The 21,638-nt window shown below is 39.5% G+C and overlaps 2 protein-coding genes across 2 annotated transcripts in view; one reads left to right on the forward strand and one right to left on the reverse strand.

Moving 5' to 3' along the window:
- Window positions 1–696: 696 nt before the first annotated feature.
- nmd3 (NMD3 ribosome export adaptor) lies at window positions 697–14,985 on the reverse strand. The gene is made up of 16 exons (XM_042413407.1): window positions 14,865–14,985; window positions 14,534–14,609; window positions 13,209–13,343; window positions 12,995–13,091; window positions 12,471–12,551; window positions 11,699–11,827; window positions 9,905–9,995; window positions 8,760–8,838; window positions 8,075–8,171; window positions 4,951–5,068; window positions 3,466–3,611; window positions 2,959–3,071; window positions 2,770–2,842; window positions 2,438–2,544; window positions 1,485–1,555; window positions 697–1,263 (listed from the first exon to the last, which is right to left on the reverse strand). Exons 2-16 carry the CDS (start codon window positions 14,575–14,577, stop codon window positions 1,130–1,132), a joined length of 1,515 nt encoding a protein of 504 aa, XP_042269341.1. The 5' UTR covers window positions 14,578–14,609; window positions 14,865–14,985; the 3' UTR covers window positions 697–1,129.
- A 1,554-nt stretch (window positions 14,986–16,539) lies between these two features.
- ppm1lb (protein phosphatase, Mg2+/Mn2+ dependent, 1Lb) overlaps window positions 16,540–21,638 on the forward strand; it is a 46,179-nt gene continuing 41,080 nt past the window's right edge. The window contains exon 1 of the mRNA XM_042413408.1: window positions 16,540–17,501. Within this exon, the coding sequence (XP_042269342.1) occupies window positions 17,103–17,501 (399 nt within the window). The 5' untranslated portion in view covers window positions 16,540–17,102. The remainder of the gene's footprint in view (window positions 17,502–21,638) is intronic.

The following is a 21,638-nucleotide window of genomic DNA, read 5'->3' on the forward strand; positions in this document are numbered from 1 at the left end:
ACAGCAGCACCTATATGCGGCTGCCTTGAATGAGAATCAGGATACAAAAAGAAAGAAAATTATTTGATAATAATTCAATTTTTACAGTGTTTTAATTTGTTTTCTTATAAGGACGAAATCTTATCTAAATCCTTAAAAATCAGACTACTGTCAGACTACCAGATAACACATCTACATAACACCTGAAAGTACTGTGCTAATTATTACTGTCATTACAGGATGAATTAATAAATTGTCACTAGTTTAAAACCCCCTTATTTGACAGCTAGTGAGATATTATGTGTTTTGAAGGGCACTTCTATGTGTTAAGTGTCCAAATGTTAAATGTTATTTTGTGTATATAGAGCACTCTAGGTGGGGGACAGTTTACAGCAGACATTGCACATCACTCCAGATCATCTCAGGACATTACTGTTATGCAGAACATCCTTTATCCTTATTTGTATCTTAAACTTCAGCCCTTATCAGGGCACAGACAGCACAGTCTGGCTGACAAGGCCCTGCAGCTGAGTCTGTATTTGAATATTACCCACAGTAACCAAATCACACCATTAAGGGGTTTGACTCCACTTACTTTATGTGTGGCTGTTCGAATATATTACTTCCTTTTTCTAAGTGTCTCTGAGCTCCCTCTGGTGGACCTCTCCAACAGAACACTGTGTTTTTCATCCCCAAGTAGAAAATATATATGAAAAGTGTGCATAAGACAAATATTTATTTTGATATTGTAAAGCAGAAGCACACCATTTCTATATCACTTCAAAACTTTACATGACAAAGGAGAGAAGAATACTTCAGTAATAGGTGAAAATGTTAATTTTTTTGGAAAGACAAAAATTCACTGAGAAGAGGTGGACAAGGTAAATAAGTCCGGTTTCTCGGGGGAAACTTGTTAAGTGGCACTTCTATACTGCACAGTTTTGCAGCTTTAACTGTAATGAGTCACCACACCAGTCAGAAAAACTGTTATTTTTCAGTATGAAAAATCATCTGTCAATGGTTCAATCAGTCCTCAATCTGCTGTCAGTTCAAAATCAGATGCCTCAGCTCTGTAACTATCACTGTATCATCAGTGGACCTGCATTTGACAGATCAGCTGTCAGTGTCACCGAGGCAGAATGGCAACCGGCTAGTCTGTCATCATGTCAGCACCCTCTCCTCCTGTGGCATCTGAGAGGCTGAGCTCCTCCATCATCTCCATCAGGGAGATGCGCGGTGCTCCGTCGTCATCGGTGTCACTCTCCACTGGGATCTTTGTTGCATCTGAAATTAAAATATTTATAAAAAAAAAAAAAAAGAATCAACCTCTACTCTGTCATCCAGTATATATTCTCTCAATTATAATAAACTGTGTGCCACTAGATCTTTTAGCAGCTTAAGCAGCCATTTACAGTAAATTAGCCGTAGCCTGACTATTTCAGTTGCAACAATGGAAAGATACAGCAAATATATCAAAGGAAACTCTGCCATGTCCAGCTGCTCACCTCTGTAGATGTTAACATTCTTCCTCAGTGCCTCATCCTCCTCCAGGTCCTCCAGGAAGTCCTGGTATTGTCTGAGGACAAAAAAGCAAGTTAAAGGAAAACCCATGTGGTACAACATTACAGAGAGAAAACAATCCACGGGGTACTTGGCATTCTTGGCACACTTTCAAACTATTCACCAACTAATCAAAACAATCTCATCAGTCATGCCTTTAATCACTGCTCCAGATATCTTGAGTGTTTTCCCTTATTTTCTGTGCCAAGTACATGTGTGCAGAAAACAAACTTTGAGGAATCCCTCATAGCCTAAATGGCATTTTTTAAACACAAGACATTATTATCTTTTTGTAAGCATATGTCTACATTCATAAGATACTTCATGCAACTGAATACAGGATATTCCAAACAACAAATCCCATTAAAAGACCAAAACCAACAATTAATTGGCTATGTTGTCATGTATGTTGCCTGATATAGATGATTAATTTGTGTCACAGACCTCCATTGTTGCCCAAAAACTATTTAAAAATCACATCAGTGAGTCACACTGTTTCACTGGGTGTCATGTTCCTTCATTATCACAAACACAGGCACTGAAGTTTATTTTTAATCCATCCCACAAACACCGTCGTGTTGCCTGGAATACTCAATAGATCACCAAGTACTCGATGTAATCAACATGGCTGAAAATAGTCTCCTACAAATGCACTTTTTTTACTCCTGTTTGAGTAACATTTGCTCAAATCTACGGTGCCCAAGTGCATTAGAAAATATCTTTTGAAAACAAATTCACATCTTCAGTTAGATCTAATAGGTAGGGAAGTAGGAAAGTATTGAGAGACAGACTAATGCATTATTGGTTTTGGTGTTTTCATGGGATCTGTTGCCAATAAGAAGCTCTCACGAGACATGTGGCAATTCACTCCACGAGAACTGTGCGATTACTCTCCTACCTCTCATCATCTGTGTCCATGCCATCTCGGTCTCTGGCCATCTCCTGCAGTTTCCAGTTTCTGCGCTTAATCCTCCTTGTGCGGTCATAGCTCTTCTTGATCAGCACCTTAAAACAGTCCACATTGTCATTGTACAAATTAAAAGCACTACAACAGATTCCCACATATTTTTGTTATGTGATTCTATGGGAAGATATAGCAGATATAGCACAATCAGTATTTCATACCACCACTAGAGGTCAGTGTCAAACAAGTCGACAGTGGTTACTGTGGGGATATACAGTATGAAATGCAAGTTTATTCTCAATCAGTGAAGTGCAGTTTAGTCTTACCACATCAGGAACGTGGTGAGGGTTCATCTTATTCAAGTACTCATCATTGACGTTGGAATTGGCAAAGTCAAACCTGTAGGGTGAAAAGTAAATGTGGCATTAAGTGCAAACCACACAGCCTGCCATCGGTCTTTATTTTACTGCCAATCTGACCAACATCTCAAATTCTTGTGCCTCCTCCAGACTCACCCGAGAACCAGGTCTCCTATATTGAGCAGGTGACCCAGGAATGTGCGGCAGTGATACTGCTGACTAGTGTCCATCTCTGATGTTTTCTGAACCCACACTTCAGCCAGGGTATGCTGTAAACACACACACACACACACACACACACACACACACACACACACACACACACACACACACACACACACACACACACACACACACACGGAATAGAAATTTACTTTCAAGCCATTGTAACAACATTACTCTTGTTCTTTCCCTCCAATTTGTTCTGACAGTTGCATCGATAATAATGCAGCAGTCAGACAGAAGAGAGAGCCCAATGTCCCTACAAACCTCATTCCCTGTGCCATCAAAACAAACACCCTCAGTGCGTTTCTGTTGTTTTGGCTTGAATCCCGCATACAGGTTCAGGGATAATGTAATGGTTCACTATTGATTTTGCTTCCAAGAGAAGAGCAATGTTCCGCCATAATGCAATCTGTTCTGCAACAAAAGACACACGTTCACCTTATTGGACCTCATGCCGGCTCCAGCACCCAGCTTCTGATCTCTGATGATGTCAGTGTCCATAACGATGAACTCCTCCAGTTGCCGTGGGTTACAGAGACTGTTGAAGGGGTTACGCCAGTATGTGTTCCCATCCACCTCAGCAACTAGTGAGTTAGAGTTATACATTTATTACTAACAGCAGAGCAAAGTGAGCACTAATTATAATCTACCCTCTCATTCTACTTAATTAGATAGCTAGAATACATTTCGCCCATTATCATTTCACAGACAGCTTTTTAAAGAAATGAGTCACTCCTGATGCAAAGTTTAAATATTTTTTGAATTCCTTAAAAAGTCAAACCTCAACACTCTCAGCTTCTTAATCAAAAGTCATATGGGTACTGAGCTAATATGAATCAGACTTGTCTAACAGTGTGTTTTTCTAACTCTACATATTAAAAAATAAACCAAATGCAGACAGGAGTGATGTGTTTCTGCCTATATAGCAAATAAAGCAAACACAAGCAGACAAACAGCAATAAAAATATTTTTAATAGTCCAGTTAATTGCCAACTGAATCCCAAATCTGCCTAACAGAGCTCTGCCTCGAGGCTGTTTCTGATATTCAGCCAGCTCCAAAACTTTCTGCAGCAAAAATAGCCTAGTCTTTGAAGAGTAATTAAAAACGTGTGTGCCGCTTCCAAGATGTCAGAATTCTGTTGAGGAGTGCCAAAGCCTCTCAAGTAATTAGTGATTACACCAGGAAGAGAGGAAACACATCCTCACTAATTGTCACCATACGTGTATTGATTAAAAATGCATCCAAATAAGCTGACTTGGCTGTGACAGCATGCTTAACATAAACTAAAAATATGTTTTTTCTTTTTGTGAGTGTCTGTAGCTGAGCTGTGACTGGAAGCAGAGGGAGTTAGACATCTGTGATAAACATGTGGTCCGCAGACTGAGGTCAGCTTAGTGCAGCACTGAAGGGTTTAACCAAGAAATGAGTGTCACCATGGTAACATACAGGAAATGCTTTTGATGTTTTTTGATAAACACTCAGACATAAATGCATAAATATGTTCCTTCTGCAGCAATGATTCCTAAATAGTAGAATAATGCAAAAGAACCTATTGAAGTGCATAGCTGAAACAATTAGTCAATTAATGAATTAGTCCATCAACAGAAAATGAATGTGCATCTATTTTAATACTCATCTGATTGTTAAAGTCACTTATCGAGCGGTAAATTCACTGATTCCAGCCTTTTAAATTGTCTGGATCTGCTGCACTTTTCTGTTGATCCACTAATTGATTATTCATCTATCCTTTCAGCATAGACACCTTTGGAAATCTCTCCCCTGCTGTACACTAGGTCTTTCACAATGCCTACACATAGAGCTCATATTATTGAATGAAAGAGTATCTGTGCTTTTTCGCTGAATACACCGAGGCAACTGAACCTGGTAAAACTCAGCAGGACACTGTCAGTGGAGATACTCACTCTGCAGGGTGTTGGGATCGATGAGGTGGATGGTGCTGGTGACACGGACGCACACACACACTTGACCCATGTTCCCCAGGCTCTGCGCCAGCCGTGGTGAGAGGCACACTACGTTGTCCTGGCAACAAGACAACTCAGGGTCAAAGTGAGCTCGTTGGGAAAGTAATAAGACTGCCGACTTGCTACGGTAAGTGAAAAAAGTACAAAGTGTGTCCTACTGCTCTTGTTTCCCAAAGACAGTCCTTGTTATCTTAAAGCTGAGATAACAAGTGTGTCTGGATTATATCTTTCTGGCCTAAAAAAATAACATGGGAGCTAAGATTTGCCAGTTCACACATAAAAATCTGATTAAGATCTTGATATCAGTTGATATTAATTTGCTTATTGAATGTGTCAGTGGCTTTTGCACCATTTGCCGCCCCTGTCATTCAACCAGGCTATGAAATAAACCACAAAAATGTGTGTATTGCTATTTAAAATACATAACTAATACTACATGTCAAATTGGATTTAGCAACTACTGAAAATCAAAGATATGCCTCTGCCAAAAATCTCTACACCCAATTTAAGTTTTCATGTCAAAACACTGTAGGACATCTTGGATGATTCATGGATAATTCATGGGTAAAACAGCCTTCCTTTAATTTCAAAATAAGAGACATGAAGAATGCCTCACCCTGAACCCTGAACTTACCTCCTTGCCAAGTGAATGTTTGTTAGCGGGACATTACCCCAGAACTTAAACACTGTGACAAAACAGAGACTGAACAGACCTCCTGAGAAACCATTTTTGACCATAAACTGAATTATGGCCTGAACTAAAAGCATAAATGACGTCTGGGGTCATTTGAACCAGGAGAAATCATCAACAACTCAGTAAACATGGACAGAGAACGCCCCTCTTTTGGGCCTTTTCTCTTACCAGACCAGAGCCACAAACTCAAACTCACATTCCTGGAGTCTCCCTGCAAATCTGAGCCAAACCTGAATTTCATGTAAATTATATGTCTAATCATTATGTAAATTGTGTAATGTTATTTGTCATGTAAATACATGAAGAATGGTACAACTTTAATAGTTGTGTGATTATCTACTAAGGAGACATTAAACTTTGATTTTATTACCTTTTTACTACATGTGACCCTACTGCCCTCTAGTGACAAGAGTTAAACTCCGTTATGTCAAAAGTTAATGCAATTGTATTTTAAAATCATTTAAGTGTTTAACTTTTGATCTATTAACCTAATAGACAATCATATTTTAGTAGTTAAATTAGATAAGTAGTTGTATTGAAAGAGTGAATTTTCTGAAGTAATAAGAATGTAAAGATAGTTTGAAGAGTTTCAATTTTAACTTTTCTTTTATTATCAAATAATAGTCAAATTAAATGTTTTTGTATTATGAAGTAAGAGTTGTGTCGAATTTATATTTGAATATGTTTCTGAAGGTTTAATCTAATCACATAAGTGTTGCTTAACTTTATTTCATTTCACTATAGTATTAAACTTTTATTTCAGTATGGATGGTTTGAGAAAGTTGGATGTTTAGACATCATGAAGTGCTAATATGAAGGTTAATGTTTGATATGTTAATAGAAGAATTATGACTTATTATAAAATGGATGTATACTGCTCAACTGTTTAGCGATATATGATACAAAGTGACATGAAATGTTCAGACCTAGTGACTCTGAAGTGTGAATTTTGTATTTAAAAGTCAAAACTTGATTCCTCAGTGTAAGAAAGTAATTTGCCATCTCAAGTCAAACTCAAACCACACCTTAAAACTCCCTGAAACATAGAAATTGAATATTCATCAGTAATTTGGCACGAAAATTTAAAACACGCCCAAAACTCCAACCGTTTTGTCCAAACTCATAAAACAGCCTCAAAGTGAATTCTCTTTGAGGGGGTCTCTTTTATTTGTTTTTCAACCAAGAATATTTGAATTTAATCTTTTATTGCAACAAGTTTAGTTTGTCCTAGTTTGTGACATTAAGTGTTGTGTTTCCACTTACAGTATTTTATTTTTGAAGTAAATGCCACTGAAGATTTGAGAGTAGTCAGATTAAACTTAATTCAGCATTAAACTCAGGTTGCCACGAGCCAACCAAAGCCTGAACCCTCAACTTAAACGCCTGAAAAAGACGATTGAAAAAGGACCTCTACCAGCTTTCTGAGAGCAATACTGCAAACTAGAATTTAAGCCAGCCTAAATTTAAGCACCTCTGTACCCACGAAGACGTGCCCACAGTCTAAAGCCTGATCTGGGCTCTTTAACTGCCAAACACTGCTGATGATTCTACACCAAACAATGCTGGACCTGCCAAGATGACCCCTCTATCATGACGAAACACGTCAACTATAAGGCTAAACATGGCTTTGTGATAAAGGGTTGATGTCGAATAACATTAAAATTAAAAAGATAATTTCTTTAGATAAGTTGAATTAGCTTTCCTTTAGCATCCTTGATGCAATAAGTTAGCACTTCGTGCTACTCTTGCTGAATAATTTGATCTTATTTTCATTATCATTTATAGGCCTTATTATTCTTTTTATTTGTTATCTAATGCTTTATCATCTATCCTCAAGATGTTTAGCTATTAATAAATGTATTAATTTATCCTAAAAGTGGTTGGTTGTTTCTTTAAGCAACAGTAAATAAGAGGTCACTGTCGGGACAAGAACTTACAGTTTTGAGACTGATTAAGTGACCAAATTGAGAATTAAATTCAAACTTAAATGTTTCCTCCAGACATTAAAAGGTTACTTCTAGGAGGTGGTGCCCAGACGAGGTTATGTTTTATATTAATAAATTGTCATGTCACAACAGCACATTAATTCTGTCTAATACTGAATGAGTTGATTTTTTTACTATGTGTCAGTGCCAAAAACAAATATAACATGAGAGATTTTTGGCCAGCCTCAGGTTTCCATCTGCATATCACCAAAACGTCTAACACCCTTTTAAAACAACATTTTTCCTAAACTAACAAAGTGAAAGCTTTCGCGATGACGTGTAAGAACATCAACAGTTCTGGCTAGTCTGAAAAGGTCTGAGCAGATACGGTTGTGTCTCAGCTGCAATTAAGAGAAACAAAATCCCACTAAAAATGAAAACAAACCTTGCAGACAGGTACAATCTCCATAGAGAAGGTGCTCTTATAGTTGAACGTGTTTGAGTGGATGTCATGAGAGATGAGGCGCTGGGAAGTCTTTGACCTTTAAAAATGAAAAGAAAGTGTTCGTCATTATCACAGACACCATTCAGAGACATAATCCATCGTGTCCCAGGTGGACAAATCATCACAACAAAAGAGCCTAATTGCAATAAGATGTTCTGCACACATGGAAAAGACTATGTATTGTGCTGTTTAACTCATCTGAACTGTTGAAGGTCATGTCAACATGCCATCTCCACATCCAGTTGACTGATTACATAATGTTTGAGTTTTTACTATCCAACAATAGCTGCAGTTTATTTTGGCAAATTACATTATGTACATAGCAAAAGAAACACTCATTTAAAATAATGTCACAGTATGAATACTGTTTTTAATAGAGTTAAATTCTTTGTTTATGCAGTTTTTATTAGGATAATTTATTCACTTCAACAAATATGTTGAATCAAGCCAATGATTTTTTGTGACCGCATTTGCTCATAAATTTCTGGACTACTGGGTGGAAACATAACTACTCAATGTAGCTCTGAAGGTTATGTTCTAAATAAATAAAAGGATAATGTTGAGCCTTAATACTGAGCCTCATGAGAACAATGTTTTCATAAGCACAGACTGAAGCATCGCTCACCTGCAGGGCACAGTGCACTGGAGGAAGTCCACCATCTTCTGAGCGTGCTGCTTGGAGCCATAGTAGAAATCAATCCCCTCTGAGAAAAAAAAAAGAAAGAAAAAAGAGCAATACCATCAAACCCTCCACCAATAAATTAATCACTGGCATGCTTCACGGGTCATCATCACTGCGGAACACATGCAACACAAGCTCGAGCCGATGAAGACAGGAGACAATATGGCAGCCACATGTTGTAACCTTCATAAAGCTTTTAAGTCCTGCTGAGATATGGGCATGATTTAAATTACACTACCAGAGCCAAACTCCACTTCACAGTCCTAGAGTGCAGAGAGCCGCTGCTCACTCAACTCACAGCATGTGTGCCTGAGTGTGTGGATGCTTGTGTGTGTGTATGAGGTCGGAGTTAGCATCTCTAAATAGGGTATGAAGTGAGCTTGCATTGCTGGAATCTGGTATGGAATGCCTGCTCTGATTACAGCACAATGATTAGACGCACAGACGCATGCCCCGCTGAGGCCCACACAGGCCAGCTGTATGAACTGATTGGCACCAGCGATATGCATGCATGGCTTGCTGTCTGGTACGGGAAGAGGTAATTAACACTCGACACGTCATTATGTTCTGCTCAGTTCTAATCCACATTAGTTACGCCGGTGACGAATGAGACAAGTTTCCCACTTTTCAGTGTAATTTGGCCCTGTGGAAAACAGCGGGTCTCTACTTTTAAAGATATACATACTAGCAGCGGTTATCTGAGTGCTCGCTGTCCTTCACGAGTTATTAATGGACAACTCGTGAAAGACAGCGAGGCACTCACAACTGCTGCTCTTCACCATTTGTGTGTTTGTTTGTAAACATGTAAAGGGAGATGTGCCTGTTTGTAATTTATTGAGATGCTTGAGATGTTTTTGCCTTAGACTGCAGTTTTTTAATAGAGTGAATGGTTTTTGTAGTAATTTGATGATTCTCAGGCCAGCATCTGCACGTGTGTTCTTAGTTACTGTGTTTGTACTGTGTTTGCTTATTGACTGTGTTTTTTCTTAGATTGTTCTTATTGTGATGTTGTTGTTGCAGTAATTCTCTTTGTCCAAGACGTGATCTTGAAAAAACTGAATATATGAAATCATGTGCCACAAACCTACCATGGATTTCTTTGATGTTGAGGGAATTCTGATGGAGCTTGTGCTTGAGGATCAGCTGTTCTAGGTAGTAGAAAGTCTTTTTATGAGCAGTCTGTTAAAAAAAAAAAAAAAAAAAAAAAAAAGATTTCTCAGTATAATCATTATCATACAAATCCCTGGCCTGGCAGACTAATTTGCAAATACGAATTAGTCTGGAACCTCTCAGTTCATTTTGAATTTCCAAGGGGTGTTATCAACAAGCGAAGACTAAAATGTCTCTGGACGTAATTGGACAGACCTACAACCAGTCAGAGCAACAAAACGTGTGACGTAGCAATGAGCGACACATGCAAGTTGGGCGGTGCTTCACCCTTCTCAAGGAGGAAAAAAATGGCAGCCTGGTCACAAAATTTCTCATATTAGAGCTAAACAGTACTCTAAAATATGTTTTTGAAAACATTTGAGGTGGAAAATAGGCAATACAGTAACAGAATCTTGAATCATATTTGATCAGCACCGCCTAGTTTGACAGTTTGATCTGAGTTTCGTGAGCCTGGTGCGTTGCACTGGACGGACCTCTGCAGACTGTCAGTGACAGATCCTGCACTAACCAATAGGGTGCTCTGATGGAGTTTAGCAACGTCGACCAATCACAGCATGGAATCCCCACATGGCCATTCCCCCCATACGTTCCCACACATATGGATAAATGGTTGTGATTGGCTCATCATGGCCCAGGACGGGTGGAAATCTGTCTGAACGAGAGGGGGCCAGACGTATCTGCCAGAGCAAATAAAACATGAGCTCGGCAGACTCTTCTGGTTCCCAGGCTAACAAATCCCTCCACCCCATGTCTCAATTACTGTAACATTTATTGGTGTGGAACGAGGATGAACAGATTAGCATCTGCCACAGCCTGTCGCCACCTTTGACCTCTCAGAAAAATACTCAATTTAAAATCTTCGGTATCTGGGGCTTACTACTTCTTTTCTCTGAAAAAAGCAGTTTGTGAAAATGCATTCCAGTGGCAAAGCGTTGCAGAGGAACGAGTGAGAACAAGCAGACCTTTAGTTTTTAGTATGTTGTTAATTCACACTTCCTGTACAGCTGCTTCACAGGAAATGCCTTCCAGTGAAGAGAGGTAATTGTGGCTGTTAAGTAGCCGTGGACAGTGTTGAGTTGATAATCAGCAAGAGTAACTTAGCTTAATTTAGGTAGCATGATCTCACAAGTCTATTGTCTTTATATGACTGCAGCAAAACTTGGTTTATTTCCACATCAATGATAAAAGGGAAAAAAAGTGTAACCTTTGGATTTAGTGTTATATTTTACTGCAGAATATCTAGGCCTCTATATTTGCTTTACATTAAACCTACAAAGATACAGGGTTAGGTTTAAACAAACAAAAACAACAGGATTGAGAGAAGGGTAAAGTGAGCGCGCCAAAACGGAAAAATGAGATCAACCTAGAAAAACCCCCACACACTTAAATAGGAGTCAATTATGGAGTCACACCCAGTATAATTTATTTACAAGCATATTTTCAGCCTCAAGCATGAGCAGTTTTTCAGGCTCTTTGCTACCTAGACGACTAGAATTACTGAATCGTACCGTGCTAAAATAAAACCACTATTAATGATTCAACTAATCAATAAATACTTCCTAAAATTAGGCTTATAGCACGTACACATTGGTGTATTTTAAATTCTTTATAGTCGAACATGTGAGTCCAGTTCAGGTAGAGTAAAACAGCAGATAACCAAAAATAAAATAAATATTTATATATACACGCTTCGTTAGATCACAGACAACTACCTTCTGCCTGACTTGAACGACGGCCTTCCAGAAGTCCTTGGCCTCCACACGGTGGCAGTCGTCACACATCTGGGACTGGATGACAAACTCGACCACGAACACCTGCTGTAGGATAGCACCATTCATCACCTGGAGACGCAAAAGACAGCAACAAGTTACACCATATGCTCTAACGGCATTGTAAGCAGCAGCGAAGACTGTGCACACAGCCATTCACTAACCAAGTCTTTCGGGGGAAAAAAAATATTTGTTCATTATGTTGCCATCTCTGAACCATTAAGAGAATATGTGAGCAGCGTTATACAGACCCTTCAACAGCACAAACAAAAGAGTTGGCTCTGAGCAGCACAGGGCTCAGGTTCTCACTTAAGGTCAAGGAGATGAGATGACAGCCACTGGCTACGCTCACCTCTCTCAAACACAACTAAATGAACTGAGAACAGGCGACTCTGTTTCAAGACTTTACGTCAAAGCCTGCTGTGCTTATGATTATTTCTGAGTCACTTTGTAATGGGAGTGTTGTGTGTTGCACCTTGACATTATTATTTTCATATGTTGTTAAACAAAGCACTCAAATTATTGCAATTTCTAAATGAGAACAATTCAAACACAAACAAATCTGGCTGCCGATTACCACCTGAAATAAATAACCTAGATAACCTTTGGACAAAAAAAAAAGGAAAAAAAAAAAAAGAAATCTTGCCAATCTCAGGTCGCTAATCAGTTTAAATGTCTCTCTCCCACACTTATCACTTCTCCTCTGTTTCCTTACCTCTTTCTGGATGGTAAGTTTCATCTTAATCCTCTTGGAGTGTGGTTCTGTCCACAGGAAGCCAGCGTCAATAAGACGCACCTGTGAGAAGAGAGGTGTCGTTGAATCCATCAAGCAGCAGGAGCTCTGAATCAAGTACTTCTCCTTGATTTTAATTATCCATGACATGAGATCATTTCTATAAACATGAACATTACAATGTTGAGTTTTTGTTGATTTAACTTTATGTATTAGGCAGTTTTATATTATAAGATGCTACAATTAATTTGTCACTGAAATGCATGATGTGTCTACACACTGCCAAAAAAAATTAATTAAAAGGCAAAAATGATATACAGAAATGATTTCCTTCATAATTTATTACATTAGTATTAAAAGGCTGACATTGAAATCAAAATCAGGGAATCCCACGATTAGGAGAGGACACGAGATCCCCTAGATTTTATAAACTTTCTTTGTACATGTGAATATTTTGTGCAAATATGCTGTTGTCTTTTGTGCAGTTTAGTAAGAATCACACTTACTTTGGTCATAGATCCTTTAAGTTTTTTCAGGCAAAGGGCCAGCAGCTCCCTGGACTCCAGAGCACACTGCACCCAGGTGGCTGGAGGCTGCAAGTACCTACACGGAGGAGACAGACATACAGTACATTCAAGCCTCAACACAATTACTCAAAAAACGGTTTTGTACAGTGTGTGTTTTTGAAAAATGTACTCTATGTATCATATAGTTCAGTACCGTTCACACTGCTTGCAGAAGTGCACTGTGACCTGCTTGGGGATTCCCTCTGAGATGTCTACCTGAGTACGCAGACAAGCCACGCACATGTTGGCTGGGTTGGGAGGAATAGGGACACCGCAAGTACAGCACAGGCTGGGAAGAGAGAGGGTCAAATCTGTGAGATAAATTGCTTGCGTATTTTCACATCTCTAAGTTGAAGAAAGATACCGGCGTTGTTACTGTGACAAAGTGGGTGTGGCCACGCCATTTATCCCTGTTAGACTTTGCTGTAGAACTTCCCATTCTTGTCATTTGTTTGTTTGGAAGGATAAGTGCTTAGGTGTGGAAGACTGAAACAATCCTGAGAGAAATGTGGTTCTTCTTAGACAGATTGAAGGGCCTGTTTAAGGGAGGAGTTTGTTGTTTGTTCAGGACAGAGACAAGGATATCCAAGTAGCTGTAAGAACATGATCATGCCTAAGTTTGTGGACTTTTCTTGAGTTAAATCAGATTAAGCTGCGTTTGATTTGCTTGCTTTTTTCATTTCATTTTTGGAGTCACTTGTCTTTAGTTACATGGATCTAAATAATTCACCTTTTTTGCTATTCAAAAAGTCTCTGAATCTGCCTCTTATCACCTTCCTTGACACCCTAGCTAAGCTTCCTCACAGTTATGTTTTAGACTATTAATTTCAAAACATGTATACTTAGTTTGACAAATCAATATTATTTTCCATGTATAAAATCAGGGGCACAAAACTTCACATTTGATCTATCCATCTATCTGAATATTATGTTTTACATTCATTGATATGATTGCTGCTGTGTCATCTAACCACTGTGAAAATATTAAATTACATCATTAAATTACATCATCAACATGATGTCAGCAGCTTTGTGAACAGATCTCAAGAAGAAACTTTTAGCTAGGAACCTTTTGGGTAATTTAGGAGGACTCCTAGTGAAAAGATAAAGATACAGAGTGCTGAGTAATGCTTGTGCTTGTTAATGTGGTGCTGGGCTGCAGTCAACTCTTCGTTTCCAATCAATGCTTTCAATGGCAAAACAAAGCTTCAATAAGTTCATCTTAAAAAAACAACAACAAAAATGACAAAATCTTCACTACAATGAATTCCCCATCACCAGTCTCTACAAACTGAAACCCCTCTGATTGTTGAGCATGTCTGTCATGACCACTACAGATGAGTATTTGAGAGATATATCTGCAGTAATACGTCTGTCAGTACAGCAAAGACGCAATAGAATAGTAGACATATTGACGAGACAGAGATGAAATGTCATTAATACACACACACAGTACTACTTTTATGCATTTTTACTTACATATTCCCCTGGCTACTTGTGGCAGGAGCTTGTATGTACTCCATTCTTGTCAAACCTCACAGTTTTGTGTGGATCTCTAAGGACAGAAACATCATGGCAGACAGATTTTTATACAATATAAGTGTATTGTCACGCACTAGGTGTTAAAGTCAGGGACAGAGAAGACAGTTATACACAGGCTGTAGTTGACGTTACAGTTAGCACCAAATGCTAAATGGCTACTTCTGCTGATTTCTGAGAGACATTTCGTGAAGAAATGAGCAGAAGACGTCAACTTAACTTTTTTTTTCTAGCTACGACTGTTGCAAACTGAGAGGGTGACAACACTTACTGGTGTTATTTAGAAGTGACATCCGAAACACACCGTGAAGTGCTCCACGTTTTCCCCACCGAGGACCAAGGAAGGCTGGGTGACGTCAGGCAGGCCTCGAGGACCCCGAGACTGTCTTTGTTTGCCTGAATGAAAATTGATTCAAAAAGCCATGCAGGTTAAATTAAAATGGGATAATAAAAGGCAAGTAAAGTATATTTGGCATTTAATTATTGTCTTATCTGATCTACCTTACTGAGTCACAGCATAAATAGAGCTGTTTAATATCAGAAACCGAAATGAATGGTTAAAATTTGAAAAATACTCACATCATATTGCAGTAAAAAAAACTAAGGAAAAGAAAAATAAGGAAAGAAAATAAGAGAGAAAGAACTTTATTTTGCCCTATGTATGTCTGAAATTCTGCCCTGCTGCAACATAGGTCACACAAAAAGTAGTAGGCTGCTAGCCCAGCAATGTGAACAGATAACCTATAAGGAAAATATTTATGAGAAATGTATACCATATTCAACGATATGAGATTGTAACTTGGAAATGAACAATTAATATTTCATGTGTGCGTGTAGTTTTTCTTAAACACACTGCAACACACCTCAACAAACAACAAACACACCTCTGGACCTGATTCCATGTCATTGTATTATAGTGAGAACAGATTAGCATTTATTTGACTAAACTGGGTATTGACTTAGTAATATAAAACAGTTCTACTGGTCGTTCACAATTCAAAATACAGGTCTGATAAACTCAATATATAGCTTTAAGCGTGGACTGGTCTATAAAAGCAAACATTTAAAGCCTCAAAATTCATATGGACCGTATAGCCAGGTTAGTGTGAACTATATTGATTTCTGCTCAACATTGTGATTGTTTTGTCTGATTTGTTTTATGGTTGTGATGGATTTATCGCTTGTGGGTTACCTTTTATAAATCTGCTGTCTTTGCACGCACCTGTGGTTCGGCAGCGCTTTGGACGCCTTACATTGCTGTCGGAAATATCCAAACTCAAAACGAGCGCACGTTAATGATCTTCCAAAGGAAATACGAAATGATGTGACTATTAACCGACACTAAGAATAAAAGCCCGAAGATTGATATTAACAATTATAAGGTCTTTTTTGGTGTGCATTTAATGTTAATATTGCTGTACCCGATTAAATCAACGAATAACCAACCAATTTCAGAATCATATTTTGGGTTTATTGTGCTATCATCATATGTACATACTTTGTGTAGATTATTCAGGTATGAAGTTGGAGTTAGTTTATTTAGTTATTGTATATAATTTAGCCTTTGATTGTATTTATTTCTTTTACCACATTGTTTTTTTGTTGTTGTCGTTTTTTACCTAATAAGGCTGCTGCTCTATCTATCTATCTATCTATCTATCTATCTATCTATCTATCTATCTATCTATCTATCTATCTATCTATCTATCTATTTGTGTAAACATACTGGACCAATAAAGATTATTCTGATTCTGATCATTCATAGAGCTTCTAATGAAATACTGGAGCAGCAGCTGGAAGTTGTGCCATTTTATAGACCTATAGCCTACCAAAAAAAAAAAAAAAAAAAAAACAACAACAACAAAAAAAAAACTTTCAGAAACGTAGCTGAAACATGTTTCCAGCAGTCTCCTGTATATGGTCATCCGCGCTTCTCAACTTCGCTAGATCTCTGACTCACTTAAGTGAACTTTACGGGGTGCACTTGAAGGCAGCACCGCCGCTTAGTCAGGTCAGGCAGCAGAAACAGAAGCAGAGTCGCAGCCAGTGTGGCAGCTGGGAATGTGAGGGTTCAACACAGACTGCTATTTTCAGGACTGGGAACAGTAGCAGGGGAAGAGACGCTGCCACGGCTCGCCTCTGATCCCCACATTGGCTTAATTTTAAGTCAAAACGGGCGACCTGCGTTTTCTCTCCGGGGTAGCGGATCTCTCGGACCGCATCAGATGGTCAACGGACAGCCGTTGGTGGCTCACTGCGGGGCTGTGTGCTAGAGCAGCCGGAGCACCGTGCTTAGACCGGGTCTGTGTAGGAAACAACCTTACCTCCAGCCTGGTGGTTCCGCATAAAATGCAGTGAAGTGTCACCCTTAAAGTCAGTATAATCTTAATGTTCCCCGCTGTGAAACACTCGGTTAAATGCGCCTGTTTCACCGCGACGATGGACTGAAATCTGCGGCGGGGGCGAACGACACACAACCTGCCGCGATTTCCTGCATGTAAATAAATAAATGATAGAGGATACAATGACCCTGCTGTCTCTATTAGGTCGGATCATGCGTTATTTTCTGCTCAGACCGGAGACCTTGTTCCTGCTGTGCATCAGCCTGGCTCTGTGGAGTTACTTCTTCCACACGGACGAAGTGAAGACCATCGTCAAGTCCAGCCGGGATGCGGTCAAGATGGTCAAGGGGAAAGTGGCGGAGATGATGCAGAACGAGCGGTTCGGCGGGCTGGACGTCCTGGACGCGGAGTTCGCCAAGACCTGGGAGTTCAAGAGCAACAACGCGGCCGTGTACTCCATCCAAGGCCGGCGAGATCACATGGAGGACAGGTTCGAGGTGCTCACCGACATCGTCAACAAGAGTCACCCGTCTATATTTGGGATTTTTGACGGCCACGGAGGAGAGGTGAGTACAATGTGGAGGAGAAAACGGAGGCGAGGTGTCATTTCTGTCTCTGTGTGTGTATCTCTTTCCCACATTCAGTCCAAATTACGCTCCCACTCCAAAATATACTCAAGTGTTTGGGTACCCAGGGGCCCCAAAAATAAACAAGGAGCTCTACTTTGAATAATAATTTGTGTCTGATATGGTTTTTCCACAAAAAAGTTCAATTATCTTGTTAAAATCCTTAAAATTACCTCTACTCCTTCTCCCTCATTAAAAATCCAGAATCTATTAATATGCAAATATATTTAATTTCTAAAGTTTTCCTGCTGGACACAGGATGTCCCCTACTTCACTGTAAAGTCTATTCTCAGTGTTTGTGCACTGGAGGCTTAAAGTTTCCATGTCACACCTTGGATATTGGACCAGTTTGTCTTCCAAACATTTTGTGATTTCAGAAATCCCGCCTGTATGTCCGCCCCTTAAAAGTGGATTTTCAGTGATCACAGAGAAAGTTTCCACTTTCAGCAGATTAATGTGAAAACAGCCTTCAACTGTCAGAAGTCTGCACATGCATAATTCTGCACAGTGAACATCCAACTGTAGGAACAGGAGGAAAAACAAATTTTTGAGTGGAAGAGGCCCTGAAGTATCTGGAGTAAAATGATTCTCAAGTGAGTATTTAACGCAGTTTGTAGGATTATTTATTATGTCTGGTCTGATTTTCAAATTCTGCTGTCAAAAATTAATGAAAACCATGAAAGAGGCAAAGTGGAGCACGCTGGAATCTATATTTTCCTCTTTCAAATTCAAATTACAGCTGAATTGTCCTCCACACACTTTGGAAAGAGGATTTCTTAAGTGGAAAATATCTCTGTTTTTTTTTTTTTTTTACAATAATCATTTACACCATTTTTTATTATCTTTTTCTATTTAAAACACAGCCAATCAGCTCTTTCACGCCAGTACCCAAAAAACATAACTCCAGTAAGTCATGCATCTCATCAAAATCCCCAAATCAATATGGAAAGCTGTGATAAAGGTGTGGACATTTGCAGGACCAGATTAACCTGACAGCGGGCAAAAACAAGCTACTGGGCCCCTTTTAACTCCCTGTTCTCATACATTCTTTACACCAATTTAATAATGTGCAACATATGAGCACAAAACTGACCCAATTAAGCTGTTTAAACTATGTTTTGACATATAGGCCTCTTCAAGACAGGTCCTTGAGGTCAGGCAATAAAGCAGGACTGGTCTTTAGGCCTTTATCGCACTTTAGTGGTGCATATCCCCAAACAACTTTTCAATTAAATTAGCTCAAACCAGCTGACACATAAGCCCAGAGCTTTCTGGGACTGAGGAGTTCTGGGATTCTGGGACAGTTGCCCGGGTTGCACGGTTAATAGTCCAGCGTTGGGCTTTTCTCATTCAGGGAGTATTGATAAGTGGAGGTGGCATGTAGAAGCCCATAATTCCTTGCTACAGCCCTGCACACACATACACCCACGCTTTCACAGTTTTCTTCCAGATGGCAAGACAACCGCATCTTGTCCATCCACAGCTTAAAATTATTCCCCCAAAATACCCATCTCTTGTGTTTTTTTGTGTGGCCAAAACAACATTTTTAGGATGCGGACGGTATTGGCCCCACAGTCTATGATGATTATAGCTGGAAGGAGGAGGATGTACTCAAATCCGTGTTATTCAGAGGCAAACACAGCTAGCCAAGCTCAAAATACCATGAGCAGAGCAAAAACTGAAGAGGGTCATTGATCACTGATCTGCTGGTCACTGTCCGCCCACGATTGATACTTGTTTGCAGCTAAGAAACCTCCTGGGTCTTTCTGCTTCCTTGGTGCTAACTAATGTTGCCCTTCCATACGAGCACATGAACGTGGCAGCGAGTTCAGTGTAACAAGGGAACAGTTTAACAAAGCAAGCTCCTGGAAAAAAAAAAACGATGTCACTTAAAGGGACAAAGAGAATTTGAGATGACGCCGCGGTGAGACGGGAACTGCATGAAAACGCTGATTTATCGTGCAGTGATGGCATGCTTGAACACTGGCATTGTCTCTTAGGGCGGCAACCATGACCTCAGCTGACAGTATAGTATTGATGCTACAAAGCCACAAAGAAAAAAAGTGTATAAACTGTAAGTGACAGGGCATCTTCTCTTCTCTTCTCTTCTCTTCTCTTCTCTTCTCTTCTCTTCTCTTCTCTTCTCTTCTCTTCTCTTCTCTTCTCTTCTCTTCTCTTCTCTTCTCTTCTCTTCTCTTCTCTTCTCTTCTCTTCTCCTCTCTTCTCTTCTCCTCTCTTCTCTTCTCTCTTCTTCTCTTACACACTTTTCGATCATCCAGTTGCGGTTGTTGCGGAGCTCTGTTCTGTTTTGCGCTTGACAGCCACTGTCTTCATTCTTAGTTTGACTGCTGTGGTCTGATTGAGGCTGAACGATAACATGCTAAAAATAGGCAGCCAAAGGCATAGAGGATAGCTGTTCTTTTAGGGGAAATTAAATTTAAGGCCGCAGTGCTGACTGCTGCAGCTTTTGACCAAAAGTGGTCATTGGATTGTTTTTCCCTGCGGCCTTTCTCCCGATTCTCCTTCCCTCTGTGGAGTTCCTTTTGAGACCGGTGACCTAACCTGTGAGTCCTGCTACAGCTACCAGACATGTGGTTAGGAGACTATGAGAAATAAATAGTGAATAGAAGATATATGTTTATATATGTGAAAGAGAGAAAGGAGAAGATGAGTGGGAGAGCATCAATGGTGAGAGTAAAAGCAAGAGAAGGTTCAGATTCTCCCATGTAGGCGAGAGGCTGTTTTATCACTGAACGTCCATGGGCAAAAATTTGGTCTGTTGTCATTCCTACGCCCTCTTTTGAAGTGTGTGAAATGGTTGCCAGACAGCAGCTTTAAGAAACAACTTCCTCTGTTTAGTGAATTTAGATTTTTTTTTTTTTTTTTTGCTAGCCAGAGGGCATTGAATAAAGCAGAGGGACTCTGTGTGGCCCAAGGCAACACCAGGAATACTGGCTGCCTCAGCTGGCTAGTTAGTGAGGTGTCAACCGCTTCCCTATCTCTCCACACATACAGTAGACACTGTCTATATCTACACCTCATACACAGTCATTAAAGCAATGAAGGACATGTATCATCAACAGATAGCCTGTAATGGACAGATATGTAAAATACAGTTCAGCGTGCCAGTTATTTAGAGCAGAGATTCAACAAAAGAGAGGTAGTCAATCAGAATGCAACTAACATTATTTTCATTATCTATTAATCTGACGATTATTTTCCCAATGAAACAATGAGTTGTTTTGTCTCTAAGTTTAGGGAGACATCTCTCAATTGCTTGATTTCCGACTAACAGTCCAAACCCTACTTTACTATCACATAAGACAAAGAGACCTTTTTTTCAGTTGCCCGTGGCACCATCACCCATTGTTGAGTTATTGTAAATGCAGGGAGCAGGTGTTGTGGAAGAGTACGTGCTGTAAATGGAGCTTTTTGAAAGCTAGAAATGGCAGCAGCAAGTGATGTAATCACTGTATCAATATAGTACTGACCACAACAGCAATCGCACTGGTGAAAATGATGTAGGTAATGGATATTTTTCAATGTGGGACATATAAAAAAGGACATATAAAAAACACACTTAATCCATTTGTCATAACAGACTATAGGGTGGGTGCAGTTCCCCACAAAACTGGAACATCAGAGGAATAGTTCGACATTTTGGGAAAAACACTTTTGACTTTTTTCCTTTTAGAGTTAGATGATAAGACTGATACCATGTGCTATTTTTTTTTACCTCTCTGTAGCCTGGCAAGTGACAACATTACAGTAACCACATTTGTTTATATATATTTTTGTTTGTGTAGAAATTAAAGACAATATGTGAATTTTAGGGGTGCTGGTAGTTGTCTTTTTTCACTTTGGACAGAGCCAAGCCAGCTGCTTTCCCTCGCTTCCAGTCTTTACACTACACTGGCTCCAGATCCATATTCAACACATAAAATGAGAAAGGCATCGATCTTCTCATCTACTTCTCGACAAGAAAGCAAATAAGCGCGGTTCCCAAAATGTCAAACCATTCCTTACATAGTTTTAATCTGCAAGCAGGTTGGGTTGATTTTAATCCTGCGACCCCAC

Source organism: Thunnus maccoyii, chromosome 6, assembly GCF_910596095.1.
Source record: "Thunnus maccoyii chromosome 6, fThuMac1.1, whole genome shotgun sequence".
Lineage (NCBI taxonomy): Eukaryota > Metazoa > Chordata > Actinopteri > Scombriformes > Scombridae > Thunnus > Thunnus maccoyii.

Bases quoted from the DNA above. Each gene is read 5' to 3' on its own strand.
- nmd3 (XM_042413407.1), bottom strand. From the start codon at position 14,577: ATGGAGTACATACAAGCTCCTGCCACAAGTAGCCAGGGGAATAT. The intron at 9,996-11,698 runs GTAGTTGTCTGT...TTTTTTTAACAG, and splicing joins TCGTTCAAGTCAGGCAGAAG to ACTGCTCATAAAAAGACTTT. The intron at 1,556-2,437 runs GTAGGAGAGTAA...TTTTGTCCTCAG, and splicing joins ATGGACACAGATGATGAGAG to ACAATACCAGGACTTCCTGG.